Source organism: Gadus morhua, chromosome 10 (genome assembly GCF_902167405.1).
Source record: "Gadus morhua chromosome 10, gadMor3.0, whole genome shotgun sequence".
NCBI lineage: Eukaryota > Metazoa > Chordata > Actinopteri > Gadiformes > Gadidae > Gadus > Gadus morhua.
Genome location: NC_044057.1, coordinates 24,605,180 through 24,622,807, shown reverse-complemented (window position 1 = coordinate 24,622,807; position 17,628 = coordinate 24,605,180). Strand labels below are relative to the sequence as shown.

The 17,628-nt window shown below is 43.0% G+C and overlaps 1 protein-coding gene across 1 annotated transcript in view; it reads left to right on the top strand.

The window, feature by feature from the left end:
- Window positions 1-5,792: 5,792 nt before the first annotated feature.
- The window catches only part of fat2 (FAT atypical cadherin 2), a 54,764-nt gene continuing 42,928 nt past the window's right edge, over window positions 5,793-17,628 (top strand). Inside the window, exons 1-2 of the mRNA XM_030368931.1 lie at window positions 5,793-6,148; window positions 13,339-16,614. Of these exons, the coding sequence (XP_030224791.1) occupies window positions 13,353-16,614 (3,262 nt within the window). The 5' untranslated portion in view covers window positions 5,793-6,148; window positions 13,339-13,352. The remainder of the gene's footprint in view (window positions 6,149-13,338; window positions 16,615-17,628) is intronic.

Here is a 17,628-nt window from a genome sequence, read left to right as displayed (position 1 = left end):
TTTAGAGCAACATTTTACAAAGTGGCTTTTTACATTCCTGAGCTATAAAGTGTTGATATCTCGTTTCCTTCTTCCAAAACATTTAGCGATTCAGGAATTACTTTTCATTCTGGTGTGATGACATGAGATGTTATGTCCGAGTTGAAACCTGTACTTGACTCGCCATTTCCAAATAAATCTGGTTCCTTCTTTTAATGTGTAAATGTGTATCTTTGAGTTCTGTTATAGTACTATAGAAGACATATGCTAGCATTTGGATAGTACTGTAGAAGTACTTTGCAGAGGTAGTATTGTGGAGTATTATGATGGTACTGTAAAAGTCCTTTGATAGAACTAGAAAAGTACGAAGTACTTTGCAGTGGTAGTATTTTGGAGTAGTGTGATGGTACTTTAGACATCCCGTGATAGCTTTGTCATAGATCTGTAGAAGTACTTTGCAGTGGTAGTATTGTGGAGTATTGTGATACTGTAGCAGTCATGTGATAGCATTGGGATAATACTGTAGCACTACTTTGTATTGGTAGCATTGTGAGAGAACTGTAGAAGTCCCGTAATATTATTGTGATAGTACTGCTGAAGTACTTTGCAGTGGTAGGATTGTGGGTGAGAGTAATGTCCGGTTATTCTCTTTCTCCTCTTCAAAACTTGCTCACCAATCCCATCAGTTCAAGCTACAGTCTTATCCCTATGAAAAGGAAATGATAGAAAGACTGACATGACAAAATGAAAGGTGAAAGGTAACAAAACTAATTTAATTTCTCTGTCGGGATCCCTTCCATAATGTTAGAATATTATCTTAACCTCTCAGTGGCAAAATAAATTACTTTTAGAGGACATACATTGACGCAACGACATTGCCCCAAAGGATTACATTTCAGCACTCTTTTGGGAATTACGGCTACGGTGTTCTCGGTCAATACTGCGCCAATTCAGAAGAAGTTGTCCACATTAGACCCTTAGACCCCAAATTATCTGAAAATATGGTCCAAGTTGAACAACCCCGGAAGTTTTCTTCATTTTACTACACAATGATGTGAATAAATTTTGGAGGAAGAATGGATGCAGAAAACCTCAAATAACCCTAAACAATGAATAAAAGGTTGGAGAGAAGAGAGTGTGAAGAGCAGGGACTTGGTTTATGAGATGTTAGATATCAGTCAAAAGCTTTGAAAATAATCATTAGATTACCGGAACGCTGGCCGCGTCCTACCGTTCAAGTGTCAACGCATTTGCGAGTCTCCAATTGTCTTGAGTGGGATGCAATAGTTGACTGGTAAGGCCTAGAGCTCTTTCACTGTGTTGGTTTAAACTTGTCGGGGGTGTAATTCAAAGTGTAGTGTTTGTGATCAAGGAGATTTTATGAAACAATCAAGTCAGCTTCCCCGCCCTTAATCCTGATATCCATACTCTGTAGTTTTGGTGTTTTGTTTAATCATTATGAATTATTTATCACTTTATTTCGTTGCTTCCTTTTATCAATGTGCTTTTAGATTTTTAACATTGGTTGAATTTAAATATAATAACCTTGTGATTCTCGATGTCATTCCATCAGGCCTTTGGAATCCTTTCTTCTGTTCATTTGTCCCTTGTTAGAAATCAATCTGAATTGTAGCAGTTTGCCATTATATCCTTCTGCTCCTGTATTCATATATTGTTGTCTCTATGTGTTTAAAGCGTTCTTTGGTCCCTTGAAAGAACCATATGAATCCAAGAAATTGGTATTATTATCATTAACAGGCCTAATGGCCAATATTTCCATTCTTAATCATTCTTTTGATGAATAAAACCGGTGACCGGCAGAGCTATTCTTTTCCGTTTATTGACTAATTGACAGAAGATATGAGCGAGAGTAAGATAGTTTGCTTGTCCTAGCAGTTAAACCAAGCGTGACACTCTATCAGCGGGCACTTTGTCCTGTGTACATACTCAACATACCGTACTGCTAAATACTCAACCGCACTCGTCTGAAGAACCCTTTTTGGCTTTATGGTTTCCTGTTGCAGTGTGTTAGGTTATATAATTAATGAACTCTCACTGAGAGTAGGTTGGTGCAATTAGGCCGAGCTTTATGAATTCAAGGCTGTTTTTTAAACATCAGGGGAATTAAAGGTGTGTTTAGTGAGTTAATTTAGCTAAATACCCTTTAACAAGCAATGTTTTTGTTGGACTGATGTTTAAGGCTATTTTTTGACAAATTTTACTTCATACAGTAAATAATCGATTGATTCCACGCATGTATGTTTATTGTTTTAATGGGACATAATAGGTAGCCTTATATTACCTGGAGCTCTTTCACTGGGTTTGTTTATCTTGTCAGTGGTGTAATGGTTGTTAATTGTGTTAATTGTGTAATTGTCGGGGACATTTTTATCAATCAGTTGCCTGGCTATCAAGTTTTCCTCTCTACCAAAGGCCTTTCTACTACCCTGTAGGCCCAAACTCATATCATTACCTTTTTCTTTGTGTACCTTGACAGTTCCCATAAACACTAGTTCTCTGACTATCACTTGACCCCCCCCCCCGACGGTGTCAGGAGCCGAGGAGCCCGCAAACTTGATGACAGACGAACCGTCGGGAGATGATCAGGAGACGAGATGTCAGGACTTTGAGTGAGAGCCAATAGTGAAGCGCTGAGGTGTGTCCATTAGTTAACCTGCCATGTTGGACCTGTTGGATGGGGGATGACAGATGGTCATCAACCCTCCAGTCAGCCACCAAAAGCATATCAGAACCAACAGAAGACCCCAAAAGAATCACCCAGCTGAGGTGTAATCTAGAGGAGTTGCTAGTTGTTGTTTTTTTGGTAGCACTTACAGCTGTATCAGGACCTACTTTATAGAACAAAAATAAGTACTTCCTACCAGCTGTACATTGTCGGAACTTTCAACATAGTTAATAGTTTTACAGGGAGGGTAAAATAAACTGAATGTGTTTGAAAAGAGCTGAATTCAGATGTCACCCTCTAGCCTTATGAGACCATCCAGATATTCACCTTCGCGTTTCACAATGAATGTCAGTCTGGTCTTTACTGGACACCAATTTATTTAGAATAGTATTTTTTTTGTTATTCATTAATTGAAACTCGATCAATCTTTGATCGTATCAGATTTCTTTTTTTTAAATCAAGGCAAGAATCATCTGCTGAGGAACCGAATGGGAAGTTGGAAGATTGGGATGAGAGTAACGTATCCTTAATAACATTATTAATATACATATTTTATTTATTCATCAAAACACATTTTATTTATTTGTCTCCCTTGTAAAGCACATTTTATAGCAGTTTTGCAAAAATATATGTATCAATAAAGTTTGTTGGATTTATTGCCAGTCAAACCCTAAGACTTCTCAAAATTTTACTCAAAAGGATCTTGTTCCACGTCAGGGTGGATGGGTGGTTCTAGCAGTGGAGCGGGGCTGATATACGGAGGTCTCTATGGCTGGGTGGATGGCCCAGCATGGATCTGCTAGGAGAGGCTGATGGTCTCGTTTCCCTCCTCTCAGGGTCACCTGGAGGTCCTGGTGGATCGCTGCCCACCTTCTGTTTGTGTTTATTTCAAGATATTATCCCATCCCCCCACATCCTTCTGTCCATTCTCTCTCTCTCTCTCTCTCTCTCTCTCTCTCTCTCTCTCTCTCTCTCTCTCTCTCTCTCTCTCTCTCTCTCTCTCTCTCTCTCTCTCTCTCTCTCTCTCTCTCTCTCTCTCTCTCTCTCTCTCTCTCTCTCTCTCTCCACATTCCTCACCTTTCTCATGTCTTACTCTATCCTCATATAGCCGTTTCATTTGAAATTTCTTTCTCGCTTTAACTCGTTTATTCTTTGTATGTTCATTAAAGCTTTTCTCCAACAAATCGTTCGTATCCTGTCATCTCTCTCATCAATCATCTTTCTCTCACTCTGTCACTATGCGCTCTGACCTCTAGAGAATTTGTTTGTCTCTGTCCTATAAAGTCCTCTTCTTCTTCCTCTCACTACTTCCATCCCTCTCTTTTTGCTCCAGTCCTTTAAACCACTCCTCAGCTCTCCTCTTCTCTCCTTTCTTGTATCTCTCTCTTCCCTCCATCTCCCCCTCTCTCCTCCCCCTTCCTTTTCTTCTCCTCCCTACCCTCACATCCTCTTCTATCCCCTCTCCTCCTCTCATCTATCTACAGCCCCCCCTCCACCATTTCCTCTCTCTCTCTCTCTCTCTCTCTCTCTCTCTCTCTCTCTCTCTCTCTCTCTCTCTCTCTCTCTCTCTCTCTCTCTCTCTCTCTCTCTCTCTCTCTCTCTCTCTCTCTCTCTCCACAGGCCCATGTGGTCTCTCGTTCTCTCTGTGGTGTAAATGTCAGCTTTCTCTACCTTGGCCAGGACACAAGGGGCCTCCAGCCTAGCGGATGCTGCACCTACTGTTTCGTCCTTAAAGGAGAAGCATCCCCCGCCACCCTGCCCCCTGTCACTCCGTTTGAAACGAGAGCTTTTTCCGAGCCATTCTCCATTTTCTTAGCTTGACGTATATCGCTCATGTGATGTTTAACCAAAGCAATGTTCTGCCGTTAAGTGTGCTTTTCTCCGACCAGTCAGCATGGGAATGGGGGATAAACCAGCAGGGCAGCAAGACAACTACCCCATCACCGTTCGCTCGAAAATCCTTTTTTTCTAGATATCGGTTTTTACTGACTGTTCTTCCCTGTTTAAAACGTGTCTTCTGGTTAATCGTTCTTTCTCCTGCTTCACAAATCGCCCAACAGTTTGACCTTATAAGAAAGGAAGAGATATCTTTATTTCTGGATTCAAACACCAGGGAGAAAATAAGGTGTTCAGGCGGGATTAAAAGTGTCCATAGAAAGAGCAGATGGAGAATGTTCCAATGGTTTGGGGCAGCAATGGCAATAGCATTATCAACCTTTGTTTTTAAACACAAATAACGCCTCCAATATTTGCAGATCTTTTTCACTGTGTTCATAAATTCATTCACATCAATTCAATTCATACATAGATTCAAATTAATTTATAAGGGCAAGCTTTTTGATCTTTGTGATCATGCCTTTATTTTTGTGTTAATTACAAATGAATGAATTTAGGTTTTGTGAAAGGCCATGATGAAGTATGGGATTTGGGAAATGAGGGGTTTGCTTTGGAAATGATTTAGCATACTTTAAAATATTGTTTTTAAAATGCAGGTCAAGATGTCATCAGACGTCTCTCTCCCTCTCTTTATCTCTCTGTCTCTCTCTTACTGCCACTCTCTCTTTCACTCCTTTTTTGTCTTTATCTCCCCCTCTCACATGCACAAGCACGCGCACACATGCTCACATACCTTCACACACACACACACACACACACACACACACACACACACACACACACACACACACACACACACACACACACACACACACACACACATGCGCGCACCACACACAGGAAGTAGTTTTGCCAGGGCTCCTGGAGAGTGCAGGGCGGGAACACAGCCCACAATCTGGAGGAGCTGGGGGCCATGTGTGTGTGTGGGGGGGGGGGGGGGGACGGACTTGTGAGAGTGGGTTTACGGGGGGGGGACTTGTGAGAGTGGGTTTACGGTGGGGGGGGGGGGGGGGGGGGGGGGGGGGGTTGTGTGTGCACAAACACACACACACACACACACAGACACACACACATTAAGTATAGTAACATGTATAAACATTAGTGTAAATGAACTGTGAGTACGTATGAGAGCATGACTGTCTTAACGGAGTGTGTGTGTGCGTGTGCGTGTGTGTGTGTGTGTGTGTGTGTGTGTGCGCGTGCCATGGAGGAGGGACAGTGTCTACCAGGGAGGAGGGGAGAGGGGAGAGGCAGTCAGAGGTGTCTCTTCACCACTCTGGTTCACACAAGTTTAGCGGTAGCGCGCTAGGTACTCAGAACACTCTTTTGACAGTGTGTGAGCGTGAGTGTATTTGTGAGTCCTCACCATGGAGCCTACTCCAGACGGCTACAGTTGTTCACCGCTGCTCCTCTCTTTGCTGTCCAAGGATTCCTAAAGGCTCCCAAGAAGAACAGAGAGAAGACGGACTGAGAGAACACTGAGAGAGAGAGTTAAAGCGTGGGGTGAAAGCGGGGGACTTCACTCAAGCGACCGTTTGGGGCGATAGAGGGAGACTTTACCTGAGGAACGGATTTGGAGAAACTCAGGTGAGTGAGTGGAGATGTTTTTCAGCTGCTTTATAGATTACTTTGAGAATAATATAAGACCATCCAAATGGGACTCCAAACATGGGACTTTAAACACAAACTATACATGTTTTTGTGTTAATATTATCTGCAACACGTGTAGGATATATGTTGACTGTCATGGTATGTGTGCTAGTGAACCTTATAACATTGTCCCCAAGCGGTTTGACTTGTTGGCGTCTGTAGAATGGAAGACAGTAAAGTGGACACATGTCAAAGCGTGTAGTGGCAGGTCTTATATTTCCAGTCGGCAGTCTGCAAATAATGTAGTGTCCCTCCTTTCTAAAGCCTGAAGACTCTCAAACTGACTTAAAAGTGACTTAGCGGAAAGAAAATACTTGTAGAGGGAAATGTTTTTTTTCGGTTGAGAGCAACTCATAAGAACCCATTTGAAGACATGTTTAGTTGAATGGGAAGGGGGGGATGGGTTTTGGGGTGGGCGGGTGACAATTGCAAATTAACGGCATGCGCATTTGGTGAGGCCTGTGTCAACAGTGTTAGGCCTACCGGTTGTCGGCTCAAAGACGGGGTTATTCAAAGTTTCTCCACAGTCGGTTGGTCCCTGAAATGTATACATACGCAGATCCTGGTTTCGTTTTGAGTATTATTTGACACATACCACCCCCCCCCCCCCACAACCATCATGGATGCTGTGATGAATGGACACAGGAACAAGCGTTGTAATTTCTATGACTTTTTGAACAGGTGGACTGCAGAGCATGTCTAAACATCCATGTGTATCCTGAAACCTGTCTTTGTACTGATCTCCATACCAGCTGTTGTTTGAATCATTTCTTTTTGTATTATTACGTTGACATTTTCATTTAGCAGACGCTTCTAGACAAAACTGTGACAAAAAAGTTGAGAACAATGAAAGAATATATAAAAAATTTGAGTATCTTAAAAAAACATATTGAGTTTCGCAACCTTTTTGAAACAAAATACTTGACAGGGTGCGGTTGTTTTATTAGCCATAGGATAATTATGATAATCATAATAATAATTATTACTATTAGTGGTAATTCAACAATTAGAGAAATATAACATATGAAAGTGTTTCAAATTCCACAACTATTGTACATTTGTAAAATGCCATGAGGCCTACAACTACAAAAAGGAATGGTTCAATATCATCATTACGTCTAAAACGCATTTCATATTGTTTAATACCACAATTACAACTCAATATGCACGAGAATGTACAGAAATAGCACAGAAACTGAAGGCCTTTTTGACATTGACTGGTGGTTTTCCACATGGCTTTGCCTTGTTTCGAATTTGTTCCTAGTTCATTTGACATTTTGTTATATCCGTCTGCATACGCGCTTGGGGTCAGTCTAGGTTCTAAAAGGATCCTTTGTGATTTAAATGTTTCTTCCGTCTCCCATTGGGTTTCTGGGAGTTTTCTATTTGAGGGTGTAATTTGTGTCGTTATATCAAACAATTCTGTTACTGGGGAGGCCTGCAAGGCTGTATGATAAAGTACTATTCCAGTAGCACGAATGAGATGGAGTTGGTGATATTGAATTTAGTCTCATCAAGTGCTTTATAAGCATGTGTATTTTCAAGGCAATTCAAACGGTGAATGCATAGTTTCTCTCTTATCTCGTTAGATGGCTTTTGAAATGATGCAATGGAATATTTGGGCCAATCTCTGGCTGATAAGAGTTCAGATTGACTGAATTTCTATTTGGCAAAGGTAATAGTCTTTGTCTAGTGCTCTTTAGGTCTTTATGAGTGACATGCTAACAAGCTGGCTGATGTTTGAGTGGGCTGAGAAATGAGATGAGTGGAGATAACGAATTGGACCCCTAATGTAGAAAGTGCAAAGAGTAATTATCCTGCATTATTACCCAAACACTCTTGTCCAATTATCAAGCCAAGACAGGTTTGTTTAAAATGTCTGATTGGACAGCTACAGTCGCAGAGTGCTTTCCAGGTCCACATTTATTTGAATAATTAAATATGTTAATAACAATTAGCTTAGTTTAGAGCTCTGATAAATAAGCAAAAGTTGTAAGATCAGGCAAACAAAGTTCCTAATATCATAAGCACAAATTCAGGAGACCTGACTAATGGATCCAGTGTTTAAATCAATTTGGCATTAAGCCTGAATGAACATTGACCAGGTTACTTAAGGTTTTGAATGTGCTGTTAGCATGTGCCGGTGCCCAGGCCTGGTCCTACATGCTGAGCTGGTGCTCAAATTCATCAGTGAGTGAACTGACCATCGTAGCTGGGTCAGAGATACACCCACTGGGAATGTGCTTAGACCCTCCCTCTACTTAAAATACTACCTTAAGGCGCCGGGGACCCCTGAGGCTTTCTGTGAAAGTTAAAGCAAAAGCTATGCCCCCACCGCACCCACACACTGACCTCACCCTGATAAACACAGGCTTAAACGTTGCCTGAAGACGGTAGGACAGTGTGACGCCCGTCTGGGGTTACACTCTCGCAAAGCCTCTCCTTAAATACTCATATAGAATCCTTCAGGTGTGAATCTAAAACAGTACAGAGAAGACTGCAGAAAAGCACACAGGAGGTTGCAAGAGCTGGCGAAAAAAGACTTAGAAACATCGTCTGTGTCTGTTGAGTAATACTCTCCCCTCGATCCAGGTCATTTCTGCCGAAAATGCCGATAAGGTAGCGATAAGGCCACATCTGATCGCTCAAGGCTCTATGACAGCGCAGGCAAACTCACACAAATGCACTGTTGTATGTGTATCAGTAGACGCACAGCTTAATCTGAATAGAGAACCAGAAGGGGCTAGCATGCCGCAAAGCGATATTCCTGATGTTAATTGAACAGTTCCCGCTCTGAGGACCTGGGAGAGGTCGGTCTTGAGGTCCCTACTTAACCCTGAAATGCTTGAGATAAGTGTTATTATCCCATGACAAAACCCTTGATGCCTACCCGGATATCAGATGTCTGCTAACACAGGTTGCTGAACTGACCAGCTAATATACTTATTAAAATGCTTTTACCTTTTAGAGCAAAGACTAAAGCACTTCTGGTAGTAGGTTATGCTTACACTGCCAAATCTTACAGTGTAAACATACAGAATTGTATTGCAAATAAAAATTCCCAAAAATGTAAATGTTGAATGTACATTTAAAGAAGCACATTGTAAGAAAATGTAATGCATATTGTTGCTCAGGGGTTTAATTATCTTTAAACAGTTAGGGAGGGTAACTTTCCTGTCTACCTTGCTAGTTTAACTGAATGTTGGTAAAATATTAATAAAATACATGTTTCTTCAATTTACTTTCTTACTTTCTTCATTGATCATGCATAGCATCCCGCCTGCAGAGCTAAACCATCAGTGGATGGATAGATCGCTGATAGTAGGGAAGCTATCTGTCCTGATCTGGTGGTCGTCAGTCACGCACCTCCCCCAGCGCCCCTTTCACTGTGTTTATACTCTCTTGGTGTTTACAGAGACAGGCAGGCAATTCTCCCCATTTTTTGGACCATGACTTATCCAGACAGGAGCTTTATCTGTACACATGTAGACATCACTGAATTAGAGTAGTAAATAAACTTCAGTTGCAACCTTGTAAACCATGTCAAAGCCTTAATTACAGGCTTTTTTCAATGCGTATACACACAGATGTGGTAGTGTTTTACTAGCCTTCCAAATTAACCACACAGCAAATCCAAATCTGTGCAAACACTTACATCTTCATGCATAGACACACACACACACACACACACACACACACACACACACACACACACACACACACACACACACACACACAATTAGGTTAAATTGAACATACGGTAGTTTGCCTCTTCAAGTTGGAGGCGCCTTGTAAAACTCCAACTGAATTAATTTAAATAAGCAACAGACTGCAGTTTTATACATTTATATCATTTCAGGAAAACATTTTAAATTTAGACCTACAGCACTGCCAATAAATTGTTTATTTACATCATTCTTTCTTTCTTTGCAATTGTGATCAGGGGAATCTATCCCCTTTCTCTCTCTCATCCTCCCTCTCCCCTCTCCCCCCTCTCACATCCCTCTCTCTCTCTCTCTCTGTTAAAATATGTACTATATATATAGATATATATAGTACATATTTTGTGGAGATCTGTAATTAATAACAACTGCAATTTGTGCAGACCCCCAGGGACAACCAGCCCTCTGTGAGCAGCGTAAACAGGTGCTGTGGGGGTCGTCTCCTGAAACCAGCTCGGGGCCTCCGATCGGGCTGTAAACCTTCCCTTAAAAAAGCTGAAACTACCGGGAGTACCCCAGCTAGCCACCTGTGAAACCACTGTATGAAAGCGTTTGAATGTGTGAGCACCATTAGTGATGTGAGCCTCTCTTATTGTCTAGGGGAATTGAAGGAGGAGCGTTTAGTCAGGGTTTTCCCTCCTGTCCCGTTGTCACCCATCACTCTTGGACCATCTATTCCCTGGAACCCTATTGGTATAAGCAGAGTCGAAGATTGTTATAGAAAACTTGTAAGACTCCCCTGTATAGACAAGTCATTGATTTATCTGATTTGTTGTTGTGGGATTAGTTTACAAGCACCGTTAACATCATGATTAATTACAAACAATTTCCGAAACACTATTAATACTAATAACATTCCTGTGCTCCTATACTTCCGAAATGGTGGCGGTCGTTGCGATGGGACGTCATGATGTTGATGGTTGGTTCTACATACACCATGATCAGCCAGTATGTGTGTGTGTGTGTGTGTGTGTGTGTGTGTGTGTGTGTGTGTGTGTGTGTGTGTGTGTGTGTGTGTGTGTGTGTGTGTGTGTGTGTGTGTGTGTGTGTGTGTGTGTGTCTGTGTGTGTGTGTCTGTGTGTGTCTGTGTGTGAGCCAGACCAGTGCTGAGGGGAAGGTTGGAGATTGAGTAGGACTGGACATTTTGCCAAACCCTGCACCCAGAGCCATAGGGGTGGTGTTGAAATGCGATCCAGACTCAGGGAACTGAACGAGTATGTGCAGGTCCCTCGCCTCGCCCAAACCCTCACTGGGAAAGAACACACCACAGACACACTCACATGCACAGGCACAAGCACATTAATGCATGCATGGATGCTCAAACAAACACACACAAACACAAACAAAATGCATGGACATTGACTACAAAGCCAGTTCAGTACAACAAAGCAGTTTGGTGTGGGTTATGATGAGTTTGAATTGGACATAAAATTATAGGTATGCATACGTATAATAACAGCCATTAGATATTTACTTAAATACACACATATGTACATTAATAGTTCTATAAATGCATGCATGTAAATACACAGAAACACAGAAATACAAAAACTGTTTATCAAGAATGCTGACCATCAGGAAATGCTATTCTATCCCATTGTGTACTTCAGAAAGTTTTCTTCCCATGCTCTCAAGGAAGTGTGTTTATCTTGTAAGAGATTGAATTCCCAGTCTACTGGCTGCTATCCCATTAGTCTCTTCCATGTAGAGAAAAGACTAAGACACCACTGTTGACGACTTCAAACCCAAACATCACCTCTTATCTGATGTTGTTTCTGATACCATCCAGATAAAACACACATACCTGTTCTTCTTAACTGGAACACCAAGCGCCGGACTATCTGTCTATCTAAATATATCTCTCTTTGTATACATAGCCCTACCATGGGAGAACGGTGGTCAGAGCACCATGGAACAGTCTCGTGATGGACGATACAGCTCTCCATAACGTTTAGGCTTTAAATAAAACACCTTATCTGTTCTGTTTAGTTATTTTTCACTGGCATTCCTTTATCCCCCCTATAATATTGAAGGGTGGACCTTTGGCTTGCAGCTATTGATAGTTACTGTCAGAGTTGAGCTTAGGGATCCCACCCATCTCCCATTAGCTTGCTTACTCTTTTGCTGTCTCTTTTGCTGTCAGCTCAAGGTCTTCAGAGATTTCTGCTGCTCTGATGTCAGGGGTTGAGGCAAGCTACCTGGGCTCCGTGCTTACCTCCAGGTGGTTCCTTTTAAGTATTGTCCCCAATTTTATCTCAGGAGGAAACAAAATCAAATGCAAATAAATTGTTATAATGGGATGTGCTTGTGGATTATCAGCTTTATGTACAACCTTTGCTGAGGCTTCTAAGGCATTTCACTAGTTCCTGTGACATCGTTTCAATTCAGAAGCCTAGCAGCTTTCTACAATCATTCCTTACAAAAAAGGAGTATATTACTTGTAAGGATTAGGCTGACGTCACGAAGAACAGGGTGTCTGAATCACGAAGAACAGGGTGAGACTTGAATTCAGTAGGTTTCGTCCCACCTATGCTAAATCATCCTAGGTGTGTAGGTTCGACTGAGATTAAGTGAGGTACTACCAAACTCTGTGAGCCACCAGCTGTGTAAACCAGGCCCTTTGGTTGAACTCATATCTCCTATTCACAACTGACGTAAATAATGTTAACTTGGCTTTCAATAAATCCATCAGTATGATTTCATGTCAGAATGTGTGTGGGGTCTTGGAATTGCAATTGTTTGAGAAAGTCGGTTCAGTAGCTTGTGCCTGCAGGCAAACATTACTTTGTACATGAAACAATTGTTTGATTTACGTTTGGATCAGCAGAGGTCCGCCTCCCCTAATCTTACCAATTCAAAGTCCCTTGTAAAACAAATCTCCGCTGGTAGAACCCCCTGGCAGAGGATTATAACCAAAAACCCTGATTAGATGTATTTTCGATTTTCTAACTGAGGATTAATTATTGGGTAAAGGGTTGAGTTGCCACCTGTTTGAAAAAAAAAAAAAGTTCCTGAAACAATGTGCTTCTTTCTGCCCTTTTAGTTTGGTTTGGTCGAGACAAGTTGAGGCAGGAAATAAATGCCTCCCTCTAGGCTTTCCCTCTTTGCTGTTGTGTCATTGTGTGTTTTGTGTTCTCGTTGTATTCTTCACTGAGAAAAGGGACCAAGGGAAATAAATGGGGGCCTTCATAGTTATAAAAGGTCTGGGCTCTGGTTCTCTTCTCATGTGGTGCACAGTAAGCCAACAGGTGTTAAATCCTTCAACATTCATGTATGGTGAAATTATAACTATTCAAAACCGTAGCCAACACCCTGTAGAATGGCTTTGTGTACAAAGACCACTATCCATACTATCCTTCTTACTGATTCCTATTTACCATGTATCCCTCTCTCTCTCTTCAACAGGGTGTGGAGGGCGCATGGAAAAGCTGAATATGGCTTTTCCAAACGATGTCTTCCTGTTGGCCACCACCATCCTCCTCCTCAATACAGGGGTCTGTGATGGGAGCAAAGCAAAGGGGAAAGACAGCTCACCCTTCCGGTTCACGCATCACCTCTACAACACCACCATCAAGGAGAACTCTGCCCCTCGGACATATGTAGAGACGCCAGTCAAGATGGGCATCCAATTGGCCGATTCTTCCTGGGACATCAAGTACAGTCTAGTCACCGGGGATGGCGATGGTCTTTTCCAAGTTGAATCTTTAACGATCGGGGATATCTGTTTCCTGCGGATTCAAACACGCAGAAGTAACTCTGCGCTTCTGAACAGAGAGGTGCGGGACAGTTACGTCCTCACCGTGGAAGCCACCGAGAGCACTCATGACTTCAAGGCCAAGACCAAGGTGTCCGTCCTAGTGCTTGACACCAACGACCTGAAGCCCCTTTTCCTTCCGGCCTCTTACAACGTCGCTATCAGAGAAGACACCCCCCTAAGGACGAGCGTGGCAAGGGTCAGTGCCACCGATGCTGATATCGGGAGTAACGCCCAATTCTATTATTCCTTCACCAGCAGAGCCCATCCGTTTTCCGTGGATCCTTTCACAGGGATTGTCAGCCTTGCAAAGAAGCTAAACTATTCCCGTTCGGCTCATTACCAACTTACCATCCTAGCCGAGGACAGGACGAAGAAGATCTCCGGTGTTCAAAAGTTTGGCAATGTTGCTCGGGTATCAGTGAAGGTTCAGAAGGCCAACATTGCCTCTCCTGTAATCCCACCTGTTGGAAAGCAAGTGTTTTTGGCTGATGGGAAAATATCAGTGAGTGTCCTTGTGGAGGCAGGCATAAAGCCAGTGGAATCCTTAAGTATTGTTGGAGGGGACCCTCACAAGTGTTTTGAAATTGTCCCCGCAGGAGTAGAAGCTGGGAGATTTCAGTTGATCTCAACCAAGAGGATTATGTGGCATCAGTTTCCGTTTGGACTGAACCTGTCCCTTCAAGCTAAAGACAGCGGCTCTCCCCCCTTACTGTCATCTGTTACCGTGATCCACATTCCTCAAGATAACTCCACCCGCCTTGCTTTCCTTGAAGACACTTACATTGTTACACTTAGTGAGTTTTCCCCGCTAAAGACTCATGTGGTCATGGTTTCTGTAAACCCAGGCTCCTTAAATGTCACATTTAGCATCAAGAACAACCCAGACAGCAAGAGTTTCAAAATAAACCCCAAAACAGGGATTATTGTCACAACCAAAAAATTTGACTATGAAAGAAAGAACCGTTATGAGTTTGATGTAATGGCTAACCATGGGCAAGCTGAAACTCACGTAGTGGTGGAGATAACTGATGAAAACGACAACAGCCCAACATTTTCCCAGGTTTCCTACAAGGCCTCTGTGGCGGAAAACGGCCCCGTCGGCAGCAGTGTCATACAGGTTGTTGCCGAAGACCAAGACAAAGGTAAAAACGGCATCATAACCTACGCCATCGCCAACACCGACACCATACCGTTCACCATCGACCCCTTCACAGGCCTGATCTCAACATCTGAACACCTGGACTATGAGCGGATGAAGCGTGTGTTCCATCTCAGGGTGTGGGCCCTTGACAGTGGGAGTCCATTCAGCCACGTCAGCGAGTGTGCAGTGACCATCACCATGAGCAACGCAAACGACAACATACCACTGTTAGAGAGGGTCGGCTGCAACTCCACTGTGCCGCTACATTTACCCGTTGGGAACCCCGTCGTTGAGCTGTCCGCCATTGATCTTGACGAGCTCAATCAGCTCAGCTACGTCATCGAGTCCGGGAACGAGCTTCAACTGTTTTCTATCAACTCTGTGACTGGACTCATCACGTTGAACCAGCCTATTAACCCTGTTTTAGTGGGACATTCTTTATCTCTGAGAGTCAGAGCCACAGACGGGAAACACCACTCAGAACCTTCTGTGGTCAGCATCATTCTAACCGAGGAAGGGACCGATGCTACCATTCGCTGTCAGGAGACAGGCATCTCCAGACATCTGAAGGATCAACTGATAGAGTCTATCAAGCCAGGTTTAATGGAGCAGGATGAGGAGTCTTACTCCGATGTTCACATCATTAACAAACACTCTCCAAGGTTTGAGTCGAGCATGACTTCCTCCATCGACCTGTCAGAGGACTACCCCCTCAATTCCACCATTGTTAAATTCATGGCCACGGACAATGACACTGGTTTCAACAGCAAGCTTGTGTATGCTATATCCAGTGGCAACGAGGATGGTTGTTTTTCTATAAGCACCTTCTCCGGAGAACTCCAATTAGTTTGCCCCTTGGACAGAGAGAGCAGAGAGTTTTACATCCTGAACATAACCGTTTACGATTTGGGGATACCTCAAACATCCTCGTGGAAATTCATGGCGGTGAACGTGCTGGACGTCAATGACAACGCTCCCTTCTTTGATCAGCCGAGATACGTGGTGCGCGTCCCAGAGAACACAGAAGTGGACGTCAGTGTATTTAAAGCACATGCTGTAGATCTAGACTCTGAGGCCCGTGGTACTATCCAGTATTCCCTCCGTTCATCTTCTGAGGTATTTAAAGTTGATGGGCTTACCGGAGAGGTCAGAGTGACGGCAAATCTGGATAGAGAGTCAACACCTAGATATGATCTCCAGATCGAAGCAAGAGATCAGGCCGATGTTGGCCAACAGCTGTATTCCACCATGGATCTGGTTGTGGTGTTGCAGGATGTCAACGACAACCCACCAAAGTTTGTCCCCAGAACCTACAAAATAAAAGTCCCCGAAGATGTCCCTGTGGGCACTGTGTTGGTTTGGGTGGACAGTGTTGATCTCGACCAGGGAAGTGGAGGCCTCATCACCTATAACCTCAAGAACACAGAGAGCGGGATCTTTAACCTGGACGCCTCTACAGGGTCCTTGACACTGGAGAAGGAGCTGGACTTCGAGAGAAGGCCGTCTTACAACCTCACTGTCCGTGCCGTGGACCATGGCCTCCCTCGTTCCCTCTCCTCTTCATGCTTTGTGGAGATTCAGGTTCTGGACGTCAACGAGAACATCCACCGGCCCACGTTCTCCGAGTTCGTGTACGAGGCCGCCGTGATGGAGGACGCCGCGGTAGGGACTTCTGTCTTGACGCTCACCGCATCAGACAAGGACCTGGGCCGGGACGGAACCCTACGGTATCATATCCAGGATGGATCGGGCCTGGGAGTCTTCACCATCGATGAGGAAACAGGTACGAAATGTGATATATATTTATTTATATAAAGGCAGGATAGCATTGTAGTTAAGGTGTTTGAATCCCTGCTAAAAGGAACTGGATTCAATCTTTTTCCCGCAGTGTCAACAGCCGCCCTACAGTGATTTCAAACCTGTACATGCTGTATAATGTGCTGTATCAGAATTAAATGAAAATCACTTTTGGTAGAGGCGTAATAACTAATTTGTAAAAAAAAATACATACATCTTTCTTCTGCTGAACCGACATGATTTATATCCTCATTATAATTGAATCATTCATCCATAAACTGCCAATACTACCATATGAAAAATATGTCACGTAATATGTGCTGTGCTGCCAGCTTAGATTTTTTATTCAACAACTATGCAAGTGCTTTTGCCAACCTAACTGGACAATGCAGCCCTCATGTAGTTCTTGACATGCCCAATTAGTCAAAATGAAGCCCTTCATACTTATGACGGCGATAAGTTGACATTCCTAAGCGTAGGTTGGTGCAATTTGATCTGCCCTTCAGTGTGGGGGAGAGGGTTGTTGGGGAGATGTTGCTCAAGATGTTCTCCATACATCCTGGTGAACATCCTCTGACCCCTGGCAACAAGCACATTCCATTAGTGATGCGATCGTGGAGTAGATCAAATCAGGACAAATAGACTCCTCTGTCATAACGGACTTATACCGTTCCAGCGCTGGCACTAAGTGCATTCTTCAATCTCTCACATAAATCACATGGGAGAAGCATGTGAATAACATCTATCTATCCACATGTCTTTAATACTAGCTCAGGAGGTATTTTATCATAAATTGTACACAGCCCTGCATCTTAGTTTGACCAATATGACAAACAGATTGAAGACTGCTTACCAGATTTGCATTGTATGATTGTAGGAAGTCACAAACATAAATAATGTGACAATGAATTTATGATCACAATCTTATTGTTATATACCATTACATTACATTATCTTACCATTTTAGTATAACATCACATAATAATATGTGAACAGAACA